Source organism: Malassezia restricta, chromosome VII (genome assembly GCF_003290485.1).
Source record: "Malassezia restricta chromosome VII, complete sequence".
NCBI classification, from domain to species: Eukaryota; Fungi; Basidiomycota; class Malasseziomycetes; order Malasseziales; family Malasseziaceae; genus Malassezia; species Malassezia restricta.
In genome coordinates, this window is record NC_040199.1 from 114,145 (window position 1) to 133,490 (window position 19,346).

General features: G+C 62.5%; 14 protein-coding genes and 2 non-coding genes across 16 annotated transcripts; 7 read left to right on the forward strand and 9 right to left on the reverse strand.

Moving 5' to 3' along the window:
- Positions 1–38: 38 nt before the first annotated feature.
- On the forward strand, positions 39–1,231 carry MRET_3841 (cell division control protein 12; the record flags this gene model as incomplete). Its single annotated transcript, XM_027630468.1, has 3 exons — positions 39–66; positions 92–193; positions 219–1,231. 3 exons carry the CDS (start codon positions 39–41, stop codon positions 1,229–1,231), a joined length of 1,143 nt encoding a protein of 380 aa, XP_027486309.1.
- A 2-nt stretch (positions 1,232–1,233) lies between these two features.
- On the reverse strand, positions 1,234–2,049 carry MRET_3842 (DNA repair and recombination protein RAD52; the record flags this gene model as incomplete). Its single annotated transcript, XM_027630469.1, has 1 exon — positions 1,234–2,049. The coding sequence occupies one exon, from the start codon at positions 2,047–2,049 to the stop codon at positions 1,234–1,236; it is 816 nt and encodes a 271-aa protein (XP_027486319.1).
- Positions 2,050–2,066: 17 nt separating this feature from the next.
- On the reverse strand, positions 2,067–2,798 carry MRET_3843 (vesicle transport protein SEC22; the record flags this gene model as incomplete). The annotated part of the gene is made up of 3 exons (XM_027630470.1): positions 2,067–2,121; positions 2,148–2,247; positions 2,276–2,798. 3 exons carry the CDS (start codon positions 2,796–2,798, stop codon positions 2,067–2,069), a joined length of 678 nt encoding a protein of 225 aa, XP_027486311.1.
- Positions 2,799–2,910: 112 nt separating this feature from the next.
- On the forward strand, positions 2,911–4,121 carry MRET_3844 (general stress response protein Whi2; the record flags this gene model as incomplete). Its single annotated transcript, XM_027630471.1, has 2 exons — positions 2,911–3,903; positions 3,930–4,121. The coding sequence occupies 2 exons, from the start codon at positions 2,911–2,913 to the stop codon at positions 4,119–4,121; spliced, it is 1,185 nt and encodes a 394-aa protein (XP_027486328.1).
- Positions 4,122–4,446: 325 nt separating this feature from the next.
- Positions 4,447–4,950, forward strand: MRET_3845 (uncharacterized protein; the record flags this gene model as incomplete). Its single annotated transcript, XM_027630472.1, has 1 exon — positions 4,447–4,950. One exon carries the CDS (start codon positions 4,447–4,449, stop codon positions 4,948–4,950), a length of 504 nt encoding a protein of 167 aa, XP_027486332.1.
- Positions 4,951–4,971: 21 nt separating this feature from the next.
- MRET_3846 (small subunit ribosomal protein S10) lies at positions 4,972–5,547 on the reverse strand (the record flags this gene model as incomplete). Its single annotated transcript, XM_027630473.1, has 1 exon — positions 4,972–5,547. One exon carries the CDS (start codon positions 5,545–5,547, stop codon positions 4,972–4,974), a length of 576 nt encoding a protein of 191 aa, XP_027486337.1.
- A 73-nt stretch (positions 5,548–5,620) lies between these two features.
- On the reverse strand, positions 5,621–8,422 carry MRET_3847 (phospholipase A2; the record flags this gene model as incomplete). Its single annotated transcript, XM_027630474.1, has 1 exon — positions 5,621–8,422. The coding sequence occupies one exon, from the start codon at positions 8,420–8,422 to the stop codon at positions 5,621–5,623; it is 2,802 nt and encodes a 933-aa protein (XP_027486308.1).
- A 93-nt stretch (positions 8,423–8,515) lies between these two features.
- Positions 8,516–9,880, reverse strand: MRET_3848 (uncharacterized protein; the record flags this gene model as incomplete). Its single annotated transcript, XM_027630475.1, has 1 exon — positions 8,516–9,880. One exon carries the CDS (start codon positions 9,878–9,880, stop codon positions 8,516–8,518), a length of 1,365 nt encoding a protein of 454 aa, XP_027486295.1.
- Positions 9,881–9,918: 38 nt separating this feature from the next.
- Positions 9,919–10,922, forward strand: MRET_3849 (transcription initiation protein SPT3; the record flags this gene model as incomplete). Its single annotated transcript, XM_027630476.1, has 2 exons — positions 9,919–9,978; positions 10,002–10,922. The coding sequence occupies 2 exons, from the start codon at positions 9,919–9,921 to the stop codon at positions 10,920–10,922; spliced, it is 981 nt and encodes a 326-aa protein (XP_027486313.1).
- MRET_3850 (FHA domain protein) lies at positions 10,915–11,760 on the reverse strand (the record flags this gene model as incomplete). Its single annotated transcript, XM_027630477.1, has 1 exon — positions 10,915–11,760. The coding sequence occupies one exon, from the start codon at positions 11,758–11,760 to the stop codon at positions 10,915–10,917; it is 846 nt and encodes a 281-aa protein (XP_027486234.1).
- Positions 11,761–11,853: 93 nt separating this feature from the next.
- Positions 11,854–11,961, forward strand: MRET_t0061. Its single transcript has one exon. It is a non-coding gene; the product is annotated as a tRNA-Ser (tRNA).
- Positions 11,962–12,035: 74 nt separating this feature from the next.
- Positions 12,036–12,143, forward strand: MRET_t0062. Its single transcript has one exon. It is a non-coding gene; the product is annotated as a tRNA-Ser (tRNA).
- Positions 12,144–12,222: 79 nt separating this feature from the next.
- Positions 12,223–14,592, forward strand: MRET_3851 (elongation factor G; the record flags this gene model as incomplete). Its single annotated transcript, XM_027630478.1, has 1 exon — positions 12,223–14,592. One exon carries the CDS (start codon positions 12,223–12,225, stop codon positions 14,590–14,592), a length of 2,370 nt encoding a protein of 789 aa, XP_027486233.1.
- On the reverse strand, positions 14,593–15,867 carry MRET_3852 (STE24 endopeptidase; the record flags this gene model as incomplete). Its single annotated transcript, XM_027630479.1, has 1 exon — positions 14,593–15,867. One exon carries the CDS (start codon positions 15,865–15,867, stop codon positions 14,593–14,595), a length of 1,275 nt encoding a protein of 424 aa, XP_027486322.1.
- Positions 15,868–15,883: 16 nt separating this feature from the next.
- MRET_3853 (STE24 endopeptidase) lies at positions 15,884–17,245 on the reverse strand (the record flags this gene model as incomplete). Its single annotated transcript, XM_027630480.1, has 1 exon — positions 15,884–17,245. The coding sequence occupies one exon, from the start codon at positions 17,243–17,245 to the stop codon at positions 15,884–15,886; it is 1,362 nt and encodes a 453-aa protein (XP_027486232.1).
- Positions 17,246–17,274: 29 nt separating this feature from the next.
- On the reverse strand, positions 17,275–19,302 carry MRET_3854 (DNA ligase 1; the record flags this gene model as incomplete). Its single annotated transcript, XM_027630481.1, has 1 exon — positions 17,275–19,302. The coding sequence occupies one exon, from the start codon at positions 19,300–19,302 to the stop codon at positions 17,275–17,277; it is 2,028 nt and encodes a 675-aa protein (XP_027486237.1).
- Positions 19,303–19,346: the final 44 nt, after the last annotated feature.

Sequence of the window (19,346 nt, forward strand, 5' to 3'; positions counted from 1 at the left end):
TCCTTACAGCGATGGCAGCTGTCGACGGGTTGTCCACGATGACAACAACGACTACTGAGCCTATCGGTATGTGTTGTCAGCTAACATGAAGGCATTTCGAATCTCCCGAATCAGCGCCACCGCATTGCCTCGCGCCGGACGGCCAACTTTACCCTCATGGTGGTCGGTGAGAGTGGCACGGGCAAGACAACGCGTACGTACGATAATCTCACACACAGTCATCAACACACTCTTTCGCACTGAGCTTGCACCCGGAACGAACTATGCGCAGCGCCATATGACGCAGCTCGACAAGGCTGTCGAGGTCGATGTGATCCGTGCCGAGTTGGAGGAAAAGCAGTTCCGTGTGAACCTCACGATTGTCGACACGCCCGGCTTTGGCGACTATGTGAATAACCGCGACTGCTGGGTCCCGCTCATCGACTTTATTGACGACCAGCACGAGTCGTACCTGCGTCAGGAGCAGCAGCCCGACCGCAGCCACCTCATCGACACCCGTGTGCATGCATGCCTGTACTTTATTGCGCCAACGGGCCATACGCTCAAGCCGCTCGATATCGAGGTTATGAAGCGCCTCTCTCAGCGTGTCAATCTGATCCCCGTGATCGCCAAAGCCGACACACTCACGCGGCGCGACTTGGCCGTCTTTAAGGAGCGCATCCGCAACGTGATCCACACGCATGGTATCTCGGTGTTTGCCCCACCCGTCGACGCCATCGACGAGGCAAGTGCCGAGCATGCGCGGGCGCTCATGTCGTCCATGCCGTTCAGCATTATCGGCAGCACCCAGGACGTGCGCACGCACGATGGACGCGTCGTCCGTGGCCGTGAATATCTTTGGGGTGTGGCCGAGGTCGAAAACGAGCACCACTGCGACTTTAAAAAGCTGCGCTCCCTCCTGATCCGAACGCACATGCTCGACTTGATTACCAACACCGAGGACTTCCACTACGAAAACTACCGCCAGACACAGATGGAGACGCGCAAGTACGGCGAGCCGCGCGTCAAGAGGTTTGAAAACCCACGCTTCAAGGAGGAAGAAGAGGCGCTCCGCCGCAAGTTTACGGACCAGGTCAAGCTCGAGGAAGGCCGCTTCCGCCAGTGGGAGCAGCACCTCATTGCCGAGCGCGATCGTCTCAACAAGGACCTCGAAACGGCTCACAGCGCTATCAAGCAGCTCGAGTCGGAGATTGAGAGCATGCAGATGGCCGCGCGCACGCAGAGGAGGTAAGCTCACACATTTTCATCTAGTTCCTGTGCTATCTGGGACTGTCGTAGAAGCATATCATCTTCTAGCTCGAGCTCCAGGGCCATGGTTGCCGCCTCGCTGTCGTCGTTCCACAAATCGTCCGAGGGCGGCTCCTTGACCGGCGCAGCTTTCGGGGGCGGCCGCGTCGGGCCGTCATCGGGTGCGGGTCGCTTCATGCTGGGGCCGCGGTACAAGTCGCGCGGCTGGAGCGGAGGCCGCGCAGGCGTCGACATCCGGGCGAGTTGGGTGGTATAGTGCTGGTCGTACAGGCAGTTGCCCAGGAGACGCCCGAACGTCTTGAGCCCACGCTTGATCGAGTCAGTGATCGCTTCCTTCTTGCATTTTTCGAGCGCCGCATGCTTGCCACGCACGCCCTCGGCGTGTCCATAGCCGACATCTTCATGGTACGCGCCGTCCTGCAGCGTGATTCGCACAATCGCACTGACGCCACACTGGCATCGCCCCGTCTCAGCCTGGACATCCAAAAAGTCCACATCCAGGCTTCTGACGCTCGTGGACCAACCATTGAAGCCAAATACTTCGTTAGCGAGATCCACGACGCGCCATCCCTCAATGTACGTCAGCTTGCGCCCACCACCTCCCGGACCTGGCCGCTGGCTCAGAAATTCAGGCCCCAGTCGTTGATTTAAGACGGCTTGCATCGCCGCAAGACGCGTCGCACTCCAGCGCGAGAGTTGGGTTGCCTCGTCTTCTCTCCCGCCTTTGGATGCACGGTCGTCGTCCATGAGGGATCGTAGGACGCGCGTCGCGCCACGTGTATACGACTCCACCTGCGCCATGGCACCTACATATACGCCTAACCAAACTTGACGTAGAGAATAAAGAGAAAGAGGAGCACCAGCGCGCCGATCCTGCACGGTCAGCCATGCATACGTACGGAGCGTATTTGCGAATCATAGCATCGACGTTGATTTTTCGCGCCGCGCGGCGGTACTTGAGCGACTCGTCACGCAGCGACGAGGAGAGCGTCGACATGTCTGCACGCGTCAGTCAGGGCGCACGTACGATCAAGACTATCACCACGCCATAACAAGTCTTCCATGTTCTTTGTCATGATCTTTTGCACATCCTGCAGATCCTCGTTGAGCTTGTCGAGATGGGAGCCAGCCGTCGACTCGGCCGTGCGACTATCCGCATACAGCCGCTTCGTGCGCTGCATGAATGTATCAAACGCGACGAAAGCGTACGGACGTAGCGTGCGCTGCAGGATCTGTCGGCCATAGCTCATCTCGAATTCACGCGCGAGCTCATCGAGGTACGAGAACGCCAGCTTGCGTGGATATGAGGCCTCTGTAATGGTCAGATACACTACCGACGACGGGTCACTGGGCGGCGGGTGCACGAGGTAGTGCAGCGACATGGGGCCACTATCGATGCTGCATCGCGTCTCAGACGACGGCGTCAGTTTTCGGAAAATGAGCTTAGCTTGCTGCTTGTACTGCGTCAGATCAGGGCCCTGCACATCGTCCACACTCTGTGCGAGCGGCAGCGAATCCGACACACGCGCAATGTGCGTCGACAAGACCATGGCGGTGTTGGCCAACGAGGGCGTTGCGGGCGCCCCTCCATTTTCGACCACGTGGCGCAACGCTCGCATGTCGTGCCCGGTGCCAAGGCGCGCCGTTTCTGCCTGCTGCGCTATGGGGGACGAGTTCGAATCGTCTGCCGACGGCATGCCGTCGTTCTCGCGGCTCTATTTAGATCTGCGTGGCGTGTGCTTCGTCATTGACCGGGACACGCTGATGAGTCTGCCAGAATCCATTTTGCTGTGCCTTTTCCCCAATGGCCTGATGCTGCCAGACCCCGTCGCTGGAGACGACGACGCGAGCGATGCAAAGCAAGTATACTCTGTTGATTCGGATGCACAGTGCTTGCAGTTCGTGCTATCATTTTTTCGCCGCGCTCAGGAATACTTTTACGGAACGGACACCACGCCTGGTGTGTACCGCGGAGCGGGTCTGAGCCCCCAATACCTCGACTTTGCGGATGCGATGAACGGCGAGATGGTCAATGGGCTCGGTCAACCTTTGCATCTCCCCCTCTTTCACAAACAGGCTGTGATCCTACTGCGCGAAGAGCTCGAGTTCTTCACGATCCCACCCAAAGCCATGGCCCGCACGGCAGCTATGCCGCATACGCCGCCCAATATGCCGCCGAACGCCACGCCTGAATTTACTCAACTCAAGAATGCGTGCGGCGATGCTCTTCTGGCCCGCCGCCAAATTTTCACGGCGCTTCAGCGCAACGTGAACAAAGAAAACAACATGGCCGAGCAGCACCTGATTGACATGCTCTGTATGAGCGGCTTTGAGCCTCAAGACGAGTGGGGCTATCGCGCTCGTGAGCCGGCGCGATGTGCCATTACGAGCATGGCTCTCGTGCTGCTCAAGACGGGTGTGACGCAACCTGGCGAGCTGCCGGGCGGCGCGCCGCCCCATGCGCCCCCGCTGCGGCGGCCTATTGGTGTACAGCGTGCCGGTATCGACATGGAACTGGGCATCCCTGTGAATCAGACGCCCACGGACGACGAGCTAGGCGAGTGGACTGACGACGGCCAGGGCGGTTCGCTGCGTGTAAACCACCAGCAGTTGTCCACCACACAAAAACTCTTACTATTTTGGCGCAAGCCAGCGGTACGTACAGGCTACTTACAAAACAGCGCAAGTGCTGGTGGGACGGCATAGATCTCGTGGTGCCGATTCGCCCCACGACCGCGACGCCAGCTGTGGTACCCCCGCATATCTACGGAACGCTCTCACCGCTGGAGCGCAGCTGGCTGGAGCAGGGCATGGGGCAGTTGGTGCGCGTGTGGATAAGACGCGTATGGACGCTGGAAATGAGCCTGATCTAGGTCTAGATAGGATACCCAACGAGCATGCTGCTTATCAACGCTGCATGCCACCCAATACGGCAGCTCGGACCCTTTCGCTGGGATTTATGGGGCTCGTGTGGTCTGCGTCGGCCGGGCGGCCACTAGCCCAGGTGATTGGAGACACAGACAGGGCAGGGGTTTACAGCGAATCACGTCTCGTATGGGCGCGTGGCACGTTTCCCAACGCTCCACGACACTCTTCTAACGTGCTCACATGCGCCGCGGTTGGCTGCGTGGGATCCACTAGGAACCTATTGTGCCCAAGGCCGTTAGATTGTTTTTTCTCACCCCATACGGGCGGCAGATGGCTTCCTTCGGCTCGCCGTCCCCTTTCACCATGTTCCTGGGTAATGCGAAGGGGCCTAGCTCCGTAGCGTGCCCATCTCTGGCGTCCGTCGAGGCGCTGGACAGCCCTAGGCCTTTCACGGCGTCCACCCTTCATACCCCCACGCCCTCGGTCCCCATTCCCATGCAGCCGAGTCACTATGCCAGCATGCCCATGGAGCGCAGCTACTCGTTGCCTGCAGCCACCCAACAGGAACATGATATCCGACTCAGCATGCAGTGTGGAATGGGTTCCTCTTCTTCTTCGCGTGCCTGGTGCACCTATACGCCTCCTGAGTATGCTACATCCTATCTCCTCTCCGAGTCACCCGTCCTCCATGATGAGCTTTCTGGCAGCGCATCCTCCCCTGGTGCTTCTGTGCGACGGCACCAGTCATGGGCCCTCCTCTCTCGTGCCGCTCTTGTGCATAGCCAGCGCGCGTGTGCTACGCCGCCACCTTCATCGACCGATGCATTGTTGTAGCATCGCTATACCTATGTAGAGTTATGCCTTTTGCGCGCGCAAAATCTGCTCGGCCATCGCACGCACGTCTTGCGGCGTTGTGTCGTCCTGTACCAAGGCCGCCGACTCCATATGTCGGCCCACGCCCAGCGGGTATCGACGGAAGAGCTGGACTTTGGATGCGACACCGGGCATCTCGTGCACTCGTAGGAAATGGAGCCAGCGCTCCACGGTCTCGTCACTCGCATCGTACACCTTGATGCTCCGACGGTGAATCCGCCGCCAGAAATTTTCTTGCGACTTTTTATGCACAAATGGACCGCGCGGCACGGTCCACAGAGTGGTGCGAATGGGGAGCATGGCCACGCCGCCCGTGGGAATCTGAAATGCGTGGGCTGCGCGCATCGCAAAGTCAGCGAAAAAGTCGAGATCAAACGTCTGTGCATGATGGCTCTTGAGCTGCAGCGTCGCGACATGGATACCATGCGTCTGGGGCGGCGGTGCTATGTCCGGCACATGGTTCGCATATGCCTTGGGCTCAGCTGGCGATGTGGCACGCATCGCACTCGACGCAAACGTGCGTGCGAACACGCCACGCGGCATCAAGTTCATCGTCATGGCCCAGGAAGAAAAACGGCCGATCCGTCCGTCTCTCTCTGTCATTACATAAGCAACGGTACGGGGGTATCTCCTATCCAGCGACCGGCGGCGCCAGCATTCCAGGGCCGTCGATAGGCAGGGAGGGCGCAGCGCCCTGGACTTGGGCATCCGTCGCCGCCGACATGGCATGCTGAGACGCGTTGGCAGGATCCTGCGCGCCGTGCGCCTCTTTGGAGGCTTCAGCTCGCGCCATGCGTCTCGAGGCCGATTGTGCTTCGCGCTCGAGACGGGTCTTTTTGCGCGACTCGTAGGCCTCGCGCACGGCCTCGCGAATCACGCCGACGGCACGACTACCCTCCTCGACATTGGCCATCGCTGTGCGCAGGAGCGCGCGAACCTGGTCGGCTGTCCAAATCAAATTGTACGAGGTGCTGTAGTGTGCGGTCGTCGGATCAAAGCCGGGCTGAGCGGCATTCGGCAAAAGGGGGCAGTAGACAAAGTGCACGTCCGGCGCACGATCCGTCGACTTGTCTTTCCGCAGGCGCCATCCGTCGAAGCGCTGTGCGTACAGCGGCTCATACGCCCGACGGATGTGATCCGCCTCGCTCTGCCATTGCCGTTCCATGTCGGACGGCGACATGGACGCGGTATCTGCGTCGTGTTCTGAGGTGGGCGAGGGTGCAGGAGGCTCTTCACCTTCTTTAGGAGGGCGCTTTTGGATATGGATGCCGCACTCACGCCCAAACTCGTGGATGCGCTCCACCGCCGCGCCGGTCTTGACGTCCGACGACGCATCAAACGAGATGATCACATCGGCCTGCCGCTCGTCGCGGGCCAGCACATGATTCGGCAAGTTGTTCGACAGGCCACTGTCCATGAGCCGCAGACGGCGCGTGTGCTCCCAGCGCCACTGCCTGGGTCGCGGCGGCTCCGTGGGCGCCTGTGCCTCCAGATCCTCGATCGGTGCCATAAACGTCTCGGGGTCGTGCTCGTAGAGCGATGTGGACGCCGATGCATCGCTGCCACGGCGCGGGCGCAGCTCGACGGCCGGGAACCGCGCAAAAAAGGCATTGATCTGCTCGCTCGTCTGCCGTCCGTCCCATGGCAGAAAGTGCGCGCCTTCCTGGGACGGCGCGTCGGCAGGGGCTGGCTCCGCCTCTGGCGGCTTTGTGACGGCCTTGGGCGGCGGTGTCACATCGGCCTCGCGCATGTCCACGACGACATCGTCCATGCCACGGCCATAAAACGGATTGGGCTCATCGGCGGCGCGGATCGGGTTGCCCCACCGCTTCTCCCACTGCTTCATCATGACAAAGTCGTTGACCCACTTGAGCAGCGTCGACATGACCGTGCCCTGCGGAATCGATGCCAGCATCGTGGAAATGTACGCTGTCAGCGGGCCGGCGGGAGCGCCCGTGCACTGCCCGACGATCGACGCCAGCATTTCCTCCGGGGCGCGGTGCGTCGACACGCCGTTCTCAAATGCGCGGCCGTACGCCCACGTCGGGATCCACGCACCAATGTTGCGGCATCCCAACTCGAGGGGCGAGATTTCGTACCAGTCGTAGCCACTGCCCACGAGTGGCGCGCGCTCGACGCCTGGTGCCTGCTCCACGACGGCGACTTCGGCCTTGCTGTGTGGGCGCCACACGCGCCGCACGCCCGTCATGATGGGGATGGGCTGCAGTCCTTCGTCGATGTGCGTGCGCTTCCACACCTTGGACCACTGGAACGACTTGCGGCTGAGGCCTTCGCTCGGCTCGTACTTGGTCCACATGCTGTGCTCCTGCAGACTCGGCTCGCGGTCCGAGCTCGGCCCGTTGTAGGAGTAGTCCGTGCCGAACAGGGAGAGCGGCCGCGGCAGAAACTGGTACGACAGGACGAGTGTCGCATAAAAGTCCATGATGCGGCACTGCATCGACTTGTTCCGCGACTTGCGCAGCAGCGGCCCCAGCAGGTAGTAGATGCCGTGTGATGAGCGTGCAATGCGGTCCATGGCCTGCAGACTCATGGGATGCGCCTCCTCATGGGCCATCGCGAGCAGATGCGCCACGAGCACATCCGTCGAGCACTTGGCGATCGTGTAGTACGCCGCCAGCGTCCAGCAGGAGCCACTGACCGCCGACGTCCACATCGTGCACTGCCACAGGCCCGTGTTTTCCGCCTCCTTCAGGAAGCCCGTGTAGCCGTACATGGCGCGGTAGCCGCCACCGGAGCCGCCAATCGCGATCAGCGGCACATCGTCGGGGTGCACGTACTCGTCGTTGGGGAGCTGGAGAAACTGCGCGAGCGTATTGGCGCCGTGCGACGACATGTGGATGCGCCGCTGGTAGATCGCGGCCTTCTCTTCATCGTGCAGCTCACTGGAGCAACGCACACGCGCATCCCACTCGAGCTCCGGGAACGTCTCTGTGTCCTGGTCGTCGTACGCGACCAGGCGGCGCAAGTGCGACATGTCGTGCCACCGCAGCCGCCACCGCTCGAACAGTGGGATTCTTGGCAGACGCACCGGCGGCGCCAAACTCAGCGGGATCTGCGGGGGCGGGAACAGGAACGGAAAGCGCCGCTCCTGCCACCAAAAGCCCAGGCCCGTCGCTTGGGCGGCCGGTGGCGCGCCTGTGACCGAGGGGCGGTCCGTCGCGGACGCCGCCTGCGACGTCGACGTAGATGCGCGGCTTTCGCGCCGCGTCGCACTCGCCAGCAGCGCCTGCATACGCCCCCACGACGACAGGCCATGGCCACCTTCGGTCGACTCATACCACGTCCATGGGCCATTCGCATTCAGCCGCGAAGACAGCGGCCGCGCAGCAAATAGCGTCACGAGCGTACATATCAAATAACACTTTATAAACAGGTAGCTCGGCGACGACCGGATGCGATGCAGCAGCGTCATCGACGTCGTCCCCGCTGCGTCGGAGCGCCAGCGCCGCCCGCCGTGAGCGGCGCCGGACGCGTACAGTCCTCGTCACGTGACGACACGTGGTGGTTAGAAACCGAGGGCGCCGGGCGTCCAGGGCAGGTCTTCGTCATCGTGGTCCGTGCGGCATGCGTGGTTGATGTCGACGACGCGCCGGTGCAGGCGCGTCCAGGCGCGCGCGTACACGGCCGGCGACGAGCCGACGATCGAGACGGCGGTGGCCGTCGAGGCGAGCGTGCACGCGACCGAGGCGGTGTCGCTGAGGCTCTCGCGCTCTTCGTCCTCATCCAAGCCCAGGGCCGCCAGCGGCGGGGGACGAGGACCGTCGTGCTCATCCGGCAGCGCCTCTATGAGCAGCGCCAGCTTTCCCTCGTCTCCCTCGAGGGCGTACGCACGCGCCTGGCGCACGCGCTCCTCGGCTGCGCGAATCTGCTCCTCCGTCTCGGTCTGAAACGTTCGCAGCGCCGCCTCGCGCGCGAGCGAGATGCGAATCTCGTGCTGGGCATAGGTGCACACGTGCTGGCACTGGGTGTACGACGTCTCGATCGACTTTTGCATGCCGTCAGCATCGAGCGGCTTGTTCTTCTTCCCGGGCAGCCGCGTGAGATCGGCCAGATCCATGATCGGCGCGCGTTCCACGAGCGCCTGCCGCATGCGCGCATTCGATACATTCGTGTAAAAGTCGCCCAGGCACACCTTCGCGCGCAAAAAGTACGGCATGCTGCGCTTCGTCAGCGTCGACGGCTGCCCGGGAAACAGGCGGTCGCGATTGTCGTTCGCCATGCCCAGCTGGATCGACATGTTGAGCACGTCCCGCAGGATCTTGAGGCACGCACGCCCATTGGACTCTGCCTTGACGAGCGCTGCGCGCGTGCGCTTTTCCCGCACCATTTCCGTCGGAATCAGCTTGCATAGCAGGCGCAGTGTCTCCAGCTCCGTCATACACGGCGCCGTCGCTGCCGCCGCCGACGACCCCGGCGCACACAGCGCGTCGCCCAGCATGTCGAGGCGCGTCTGCTCCATCGCACGCGCCGCAGCCGCTCTGGCAAGCTCCGTGCGCTGCTTTTCCAGCGCGGACTGCTCGGCCTGCGCCGCTGACAGCGCCTGCGCCGTGTCCCGCACGCGCGACTCGGCGCGCGCTACGCCCTCCGCGGTGACGCGGATGTGCTGCGCACGCGTCATGCGGTGAAGAAGCGAGGAACGCAGGCGCTCGTGCTGTGCGCGTGCCCCATCGAGGGCCTGTGTGTGCCGCGTCAGCAGCTGCTTGCGTGACTCGACGACGCCACGCAGTTTCCACATGGACTCTGTCAGAAGCTGCTCCTGCGAGCGCACATCTTCCTCCCCACGCAACGCGTAGTACATGTCCACATACGCGCGCACATCCGGCGATACCGTGACGGTGGCCGTCGACGCCACCGAGGCCGTCTCCGACATCTCGGCGGTGTGGTGGAGGTTGGTGGGATACGACGAGCATGAGCGACGATGCCCGGTCGGAGACCGTGTACCGCTATCAGCAGGAGATTGCGCAGATGGTGCGTTGTGCCGCTAACGAAAGATGTTTGTGTCGACGGAGATAGAGAACCCAGATCCACGGGTGACGCGGCTGATTGAGGATATCGTGCGCAATCAGGTGATTGAGATGATCATCCAGTCGCGGCGCATGGCCCAGCGCCGCCTGTCGAAGTACTTTACGCCCGAGGACCTGATTTTCCTGATTCGGTACGACAAGGCCAAGGTCAATCGGCTGCGCACGTACCTGAGCTGGAAGGACGTGCGCAAGAATGCCAAGGACACGAACGATGCGAGCGCCGGTGGCAGTGCGGGCCCTGCGCAGGAAGGCGACGGCATCGAGGAGGGCGGCGAAGATACGCCTCTGCGCGTAAACAAGCGCAAGATGCGTCTGCCATGGGAGCTATCGTCCGTGTTCTGCGACTACCCACGCGCGTCGCAGGACGACGCGGACGACGACGACGACGACGTCAACGAGACGAACGAGGACTCGATTCGGCGACTCAAGGCCGCGGATGAGACGACGCGGCGCATGACACGCGAGGAATACGTCTTCTACTCCGAGTGCCGGCAAGCCTCGTTCACATTCCGCAAGGCCAAGCGATTCCGCGAGTTTATTCACGCGAACCTGTACCTGGACGTCAAGCCCAGCGACGATACCATCGATATCCTCGGCTTCCTCGCCTTCGAAGTCGTGCATGAGCTATGTACGCGTGCGATGCGCATCAAGCGCGACTGGGAGCACAAGGCAGAGGCCATGCGCACCATGCGCGGACGGCACACAGACGACGATGCACCGGCGTGCACCCTGTTTTCCACGTCAGCCAGCGCCGAGCCACCCCTCGAGGCATGGCATATTCGCGAGGCGTTCACGGAGCTCCAGGCCGAGCACGCCTTGCTCGACACAGGACGAAGCACCGCCGGGCCTGCCGGCGGGCTTCGTCGCACGCAAGTCTTTGTCATTTAGTCCGCCCATAGGTATCGGCATCCACCATCCGTCCGCTGCCGAGACCAGCTCGGCCCTGCGTCACTCGCGGCACAATCGGTGCCTGCCGCAAGAGCGGCACATCCGCGCCTTGGGCCATGTGCTGCAGCATCCGCCGACCTATGTCCGGCTCCACGGTCGTTGTCGTCGTCGTCGTCGGCGGCGCAGGCGGCGCAGGTTCAGGCGGGTACAGTCGGCGACGCACAGCCGCTCGATCACGGTACGCAGTGCTGGTCTGCGGCACCGTGCGTGGCACATACATGCTTTTGAGCGCCTTGAGCTGCTTCCGTCCATCGCCCACGACTGGCTCCGCGGCCGGACGTCGTGCGGCTTTCGTGGCGGTCGGCGCTAACGACAGCTCATTTTGACCGTCCAGCCCCACAGCGCACCTGTCACACGCTTCCTTGTCGTGCAAGTGTACCTCAAACTCCGTGCTCTGAACCCCAATACGCACGACATCGAGATGCTCCAACGTCCATGGCCGACTCGCGTGCTTCGGTGGCGATAGCCGCTCATACGATGTCGAAGCGCGCCGTCGCACATACGTGCCGTGCATCGATCCCGTATCTGCGATAGAAAAGCGAATAGGCGCGCGCGACGTAGAAAACAGATTCGCATGGTGCTTGCTCACCTCCATCGACGGCAGCCGAAGTCGCGGGGTAAACGCCTTGTCGCGCCCAATACTCACGCCTCCATACCGCCCGTCCACGATCGCTACCGTTTTATGCGATGGCAAGACATCCGACGACAGCTTGACGAGACGTAGGAAGGGGTAGTCATCCCACACGTCGGGGGCGACGCCGTGCTCGTCGGCGGTCATACCAAGGGCGCCCCTCGGTGGGGCCACGCGTAGGCAAGTGCGTTGGATGGCAAGGCGGTGTATACGCTTGCCGCACCAGCTTATCTAAACGCATGACAAGGTGCCGGAGAGGTTAACGGGTTCGCCTCGAATCATCGACACTGGTTCCCAGTGGCAAGCGAATGGGCTCTGCCCGCACAGGTTCGAATCCTGTTCTTGTCGATTCTCTTTTGGGGTCGCTGCCTGTAGCGACAAGGGTATTATGTATGTTTCATTCTCGACCTTAAGCGATCGCTAGACAAGGTGCCGGAGAGGTTAACGGGTTCGCCTCGAATCATCGACACTGGTTCCCAGTGGCAAGCGAATGGGCTCTGCCCGCACAGGTTCGAATCCTGTTCTTGTCGTACCTTTTTCCTCCTCGCTGTGGAGGGCTTCGTCAGCGTTGGGTTTTCGGCCCAACGTCCTTCTTTTTGTCTTGCCTTTATGCGAATGAACGTGGCATCCGTCGCGCGTTGCGCCACTCGTGCGCGCGCCATGCGCTGGGTGCGCAGTCTTGCTACGCAAGCGACACCGCTAGCGACGGATATCAAGCCCACCGAGTCGGATCTCCAGCGCTTGCTGTGCCAGCGGAATGTCGGTATTAGTGCGCACATTGACAGCGGCAAGACGACGCTGACGGAGCGTGTGCTGTACTACACGGGCCGTATCAAGGACATCCACGAGGTGCGTGGACGTGATGAAGTCGGCGCCAAAATGGACAGCATGGAGCTGGAGCGTGAGAAGGGTATTACGATCCAGTCGGCTGCGACGTACTGCAACTGGAAAGCGACGCCGCCGACCGAGCGCAGTGACATGACGGGTGATGCGGCCGATACGACGGAGGTTACGACGCAGAAGAAGCAGGACTACCACATCAATATTATCGACACGCCGGGCCACGTCGACTTTACGATCGAGGTCGAGCGTGCGCTGCGTGTGTTGGACGGAGCGGTGCTGGTGCTGTGTGCCGTCTCGGGTGTGCAGTCTCAGACGATGACGGTGGACCGCCAGATGCGCCGGTACAGTGTGCCGCGTCTGTCGTTTATCAACAAGATGGACCGCGCAGGTGCGAACCCGTTCCGTGTGATTGAGCAGATCCGGACCAAGCTGCGTATGCCGGCGGCGGCGATGCAGGTGCCGATCGGGGCGGAGGACGACTTTGCTGGGCTGGTCGACATTGTGCGCTGGAAGGCCGTGTACAACGAAGGCACGAAGGGCAATGTCGTGCGTGAGACGGACGAGATTCCTGCCGAGGTGCTGGAGCTGGCGAAGCAAAAGCGCCAGGAGCTGATTGAGCAGCTGTCGGATGTGGATGACGAGATGGCGGAGATCTTTATCGAGGAGCGCGAGCCGACGCTGGAAGAGCTTGTGGCGGCGGTGCGTCGCGCGACGGTCGCCTGCCGCTTCTCGCCCGTGTTCCTCGGCACGGCGATCAAGAACAAGGGCGTGCAGGCGCTGTTGGACGGTATGTGTGCGTACCTGCCGAATCCGATGGAGGTGCGTGCCGTTGCGAACGACACGGCGGTGGCCAAGCGTCTGGCGGCGGAGGCGAACGAGGCCGGCGAGGACGTGACGGCGGTGCAGTCGACGGCGCAGCGCGGCAGTGAGGTGCAACTGGTGCCGGCGACCGAGGCGCCGCTGGTGGGTCTGGCGTTCAAGCTGGAAGAGAGCCGCTTTGGCCAGCTGACGTACATGCGTGTGTACCAGGGTGTGCTGCGCCGCGGCGGCATCATCTTCAACTCGCGTACGGGCAAGAAGGTCAAGGTGCCGCGTCTGGTGCGTATGCACGCCGACGACATGGAGGATGTGCAGGAGATTGGCCCTGGCGAGATCTGCGCCATGTTTGGTGTGGAGTGCTCGTCGGGCGACACGTTCACCGACGGCAGCACGGCGCTGTCGATGTCGGCGATGTTTGTGCCTGAGCCGGTCATTTCGCTGTCGCTGACGCCTGAGGGCAAGGACACGAGCGTGAACTTCTCGCGCGCGCTGAACCGCTTCCAGAAGGAGGACCCGACGTTCCGTGTGCACGTCGACAGTGAGTCGGGCGAGACGATCATTTCGGGCATGGGCGAGCTGCACCTGGACATTTACGTGGAGCGCATGCGCCGCGAGTACAATGTGCCGTGCACGACGGGCAAGCCGCGCGTCGCGTTCCGCGAGACGATCTCGCAGCCAGCGACGTTCAACTACACGCACAAGAAGCAGACGGGTGGTGCGGGTCAGTTTGGTCGTGTGATCGGCTACATTGAGCCGATGAAGGTCGACGAGGACACGGGCAAGGACACGGCGTTTGTGAACAGCGTCGTCGGCGGCAACATTCCGCCGAGCTACATTCCCGCGTGTGAGAAGGGCTTCCACGACGGTCTCGAGAAGGGCGCGCTCGCCGGCTACCCGGTGTGTGGTGTGCGCATGGTGCTCGAGGACGGTGCGTCGCACAGCGTCGACTCGAGCGAGCTGGCGTTCCGCATCGCTGCGCACGCCGCGTTCCGCGAGGCGTTCCGCGGCGCCCAGCCGCTCATTCTCGAGCCACGCATGGCCGTCGAAGTGCTCGCGCCCGTCGAGTTCCAAGGCGCGGTGATCGGCGCGCTCAACCAGCGCAAGGGCACGATCGAGGACACCGAGGTGCGCGAAGACGACTTTACGATCACGGCGGAGGTGTCGCTGAACGACATGTTTGGCTTCTCGAGCCAGCTGCGTGGCCTGACGCAGGGCAAGGGCGAGTTTTCTATGGAGTACAAGAAGCACGAGCCTGTCATGCCCAATGTCCAGGCCGACATGGAAGCCGCCTACAAAAAGAGCCTCGAGCGCAAGTAGTTACGTAGCGAGCGCCATGATACGCTGTGCGGGCGTCGGAGTGTCGCGCTCGTATGCGCTGTACAGCGCGTCGTCGTACGCGGACGCCATGAGCAGATGCGCGACGTCGAGCGTCGCGATCGCGCGCGCCAAGCTGCCCGCCTTCGGCTCGAGGCGCACGGCATGCGCATCCGCCTCGAAGCACAGCCGGTGCTGCACAACGTGCACGGCGAAGCTCGCCAGGGCCACGACAGGCTGCACGAGGCACGCGGCGAGGTCCCAGCCGACGGGGAGCGGCACGTCGTCAAAGCCAAAAGCGCGCCCCAGCGACGCATTCCGCACGAGCAGCGCCATGCCCAGCACCCACAGCGCCCTCGGCACCGCCGCACACAGCGTGAGTATCCTCGGATGACGCAGCGTCCACGGCACCATCGCACGCGCGAGCACAGCCTCGATCTCTGCATCGCTCGCGAGGCGATCGAGCACCACGACGCAGAACGTGCGTGAGCCGAAGCAGTAGGCGCCGCCGTCCGAGGTGTTCTGCGTCGCGAGGAACACATGCTCCAGCGGCAGGCCCAGCTTCGCCGCCACGGCCCGGGCGCGTGTGTACAGCGCACCGCTGTCGAGCACGACGGGCTGGTCGAAGAACGGGCGCACGGCGCGCGGGTACACGAACGACACGAACGCGATGTACAAGGCGCCGAGCGCGATCATGTACGCCGGCAGCATCTCGCCGACGTAGACGGCGAACGCAACGCCACACACCACGAACGCGAGGCTGAAAAGGAGGCGGAACGGCAGCATGACGAAAAAGTCGCGCAGGTGCGTACGCCACGGCGCCAGCGAGGCAGGCGACAGCTGCCGCTGCGCCATGTACAGCTCACCCGCGTGGACGAGCTGCTCGAACGGGAAAAAGAGCGCCGGGAGGACGCACACGTACGCCACCATCTGCCCCTTCTCGCTGTGCTGCACGAGGCGCCCCGCCCACGTCCATGCCAGCGCGTTCGCGAGAAAGACGATGCGCAGCATCGTGAGCACGTAGCGCGCCGTGTGCGTGACCATCTCCCAGCGCACGATCGCGCGACTCGCCCGCTGGCGCGCGGCAAAGTCGCGCGCATTGACAAACGGCGCCAGCGCCGGCGGCAGCTGCGTGCGCTCATACAGCGGCGCCTGGCGCTGCAGGACGTACATGTGCACGACGTACTCGAGCGTCGTCAGCGCACTCGCGACTTGGTGCCACGGCACCGCAGGCGTGTCGAGCACCGCACACAAGGCCTGGATCCAGCCGGCGATCATCGTGGTGGAGCAACGCCTAGTCGGTTTTGGCGGCGCGCTCGATCGCCGCGAGGCGCTCGGGCAGCGTCGGGTGACTATGGTGGTACGCACTGAAGAGTGCGTCATGGTGCATCGTCGACAGATTGTGCACCTGCAGCTTGATGAGCGAGGACTGCAGCAGCTCCTGGTACGTCTTGCCGTCGTCGGCGCCCTGCGGCCGCGGCAGACGCACCGCGAACGCATCTGCGGCATACTCCATCTGGCGCGTCATGGCGTGCATGCCAAACTGCAGCAGCGCATCGAGCGGATGCAGCACGAGACTGAACAGCTCGAGGCCGATCCACACGGGCAGCGGCGGTCCGTGGAAGCCAAACGCCTCATAGAGCGACGCATTGTGGATGAACGCGGTAAAGAGCGTCAGCAGCGCGGCGATCTGCACGTACGACACGGCCATCATCTTGACGGGGTGCGAGTACGACCAGTGCCCCAGCTCGTGCGCAAGCACCGCCTCAATCTCCGCGGGCGTCGAGTGCTCGATCAGCGTGTCGTACAGCACAATGTGCTTGCTGCCACCCGGCACGACCCCGTAAAAGTACGCATTCGAGTGACTACTCCGCTTGCTCCCGTCAATGACGTACAGGTGCTTGAGCGGGAAGCGCAGCGACGTCGCCAGCGCCGTGACGCGGTCCCGCAGGCGGCCCTCCGGCACGGGCGTCAACGTGTTGAACAGCGGCTGAATGAACGTCGGGAAGATCACCGAGCCAAACAGCGTCACGGCCAGCACGAGCAGCACCGTGTACACCACAAACGCATCGCCCGCCCATCGAATCACACTCACCAACAGCGCCACGAGCGGCGCACCCAGCACCACACTCAGCAGCAGCTGCTTGACGTGATCCATGCCAAACGTGCCCCACGTCTGCTTGTTAAAGCCATGCCGCGCCTCAATCACAAACGCACGATACGCCTCCAGCACCAGCTTGAGCGGCAAGTAACAAACCGTCGTCACCAGCATGTGCGCAGCCGACAGCGCCTGCTCACTCGGCGCCACACGCAGCCAGCGGAGCAGCTCACCGCCCCAGCCCCACATGTGCGCACTCGCATTGTAGTTCACACTCACGAGGCTCACCACATGCATCACCGCATCAGACACCATCGAAAAGCGCATCTTGTCTCGCCCATACCGCTGGCTCTTGCGGAAATCGTCCGCGCTGACGTGGCCCGCCAGCGCCGGTGGCGGCGCCGTCCGACTATACATCCGGTACTGCCGCCACGACACATACGTCTCAAACACATACACGCCCCACAGAAGCGCATTCACGAGCGCCTTCCACGGGATCGCAGGCGTATCGAGGCGCGTCTGCAGCGCCTGCAGCCCCACCGTCCAAAGCGGCCCCATACGGCTGGTGGTGGTTACGGTGGAGGATCCTACCAAAACTCGTCCGCGTCGTCGTCGATCCGCGCCGACGTCGCTACCTGCGCGCGGTACATGCTCGCGACCTGCTCGGGCGTCGTCGACATGTCCGGCGTCTTGTCGTCGCGGATCCGAACGAAACGCGGAAAGCGCAGCGATACACCACGCGCATCGATCGCACCGCGCGCGGCTGTGTAGACGGGGCTCAGCGACAGGTCCGCCGCCAGCACCTCCCACACGATGCGCGCCTCAAAAAACACGTCCGGCTTGGCCTCACCCAGGTCGTAGTAGCTCTTCGCAGCAGAGATCTCCAGCGCCTTCAGCGTGGTATAGTGCGCATCAAGATCCGCCTCGGAAAAGCCCGTGCCAATCTTGCACACGCTCTGGTACGTCTCGCTGTCTTCGTCATAGCATGCAAGAAGGAACGCTCCGTACACGTTCGTGCGCTTGCCGCGGCCATAGTACGCACCAATCACCGTCAGATCAAGACTGTCGCCCGTGCCCGACAAATAGTCCTTCTTGAGCTTCAGCCAGTTGATCGAGCGACGACTCGGCTCGTACGTCGCATCGCCACCCGTGAGCATCTTGACCATCAAGCCTTCACAGCCATGCGCCACGCTCTCATCCAAGAACGCCTGGATCTCTTCCGTCGTCGTGCAGTCCTTCGACGTCGCAAAGTCAAACTCATCCTCCACGGGCGCAAAGCACTCCCACAGCAGGGACCGCCGCCGCGCCAAGGCCTCCTGCAGCAGAGACGCCCCATTCAGGTACAGCAAATCAAACGCAAATACCTTGACCGCCACACGCACATCGTCCGCCTGCACGTCTTTGCGCTTCCGCCGACTCAGCTCCTGGAACGGCAGCAGCCGCCCCGGCTCCGAGCCGCGCGGCTGCCACGCCACAGCCTCAGCATCCAGCACAAAACTGCGCACACGGCCCTCCCGGAGGCAACGGGGTATCTGCACGACAAGGTCAGGGTACTTGACGCTCATGTCCTCCGAATTGCGGCTAAACACACGCACCTGAAGCTGGCCATCCTCCATAAATCCATGCACCTGCGCACGCTCGCCATCGTACTTGTACTCACACGTAAAGGCCTGCGCCTCAAACCGGTCCAGCACCTCGCCAATCGCCTTGGTCGGCTTCGCCAGCATGGGCTTGAGCGGAATGCCCGGCGTCAAGGTAACGTGCTCGTGAAGATGCTCCACACCATGCGCCAGCAAGGCAGGGATCAGCACATCGTACGACGGCAACTCACTGAACACGGCCTTGACGGTATGTATACCATGCTCCAGCGATGGAGCCAGCTCGGCCGTGTAGCATGCCTCGCCCCGCATCACCAGCATCACTGCCTGCGCCACGGCTATGAGCACCGTCTTTTCTGCGAGGCCAATCCGCAACTTGCCCTCCAGACTGCGGATCAAGTACTTGGCCTCATCATCACTGCATGCCGCTAGCAGCCGCTTAATGATGCCGAGCTTCTTGTCCTGCGACTTGGCGCCCGACGCCGCCGCAATCAGACGCAGCTGGTGAAACACGTACGACAACGTCAAAGCCTGCGCGCGAAACATGGTCGGCTGGTGCTTTTTCGATGCACGCGCCACAAGGCCCAGGTCACCCAGACTCTCGAAATCCTTCTTAATCCGCACGACTTCGCGGCCTGTGCTCTGAGCGATGGCCTTGATCAAGAGCCCTTCGCCGATCCCCAGCTCAAGACCTTCATAATCGGGGCACAAGCGATTGATGCACAAGTACACAGCATGCAAGAGATTGTCCCGCGCAGAAACCAGAGGCTTGCCCTCACTGCTTTCGTAGATGATCCGCATGAACACATTCGTCACGAGCTCTAGAATCTCGAGGCGCTTGGTCGTAGCCTCGACGCGCGTAAACGTGTCCACCAGCACCGCATAAGCGATCGGCACGCCATCTGACACCTTTGGCGGAAGCTCACTCTTCTTCTCTGCCGGCGCCTCTGTCTTTACGCGCTTGGCTTCAGGCTGGCCGCCAAAGAGCGCATCGAGCGTGGCCTGCCGACGCGCCATGACGAACAGCAACGCGCCACACAGAGGACGCGCGTCTTTTGTAT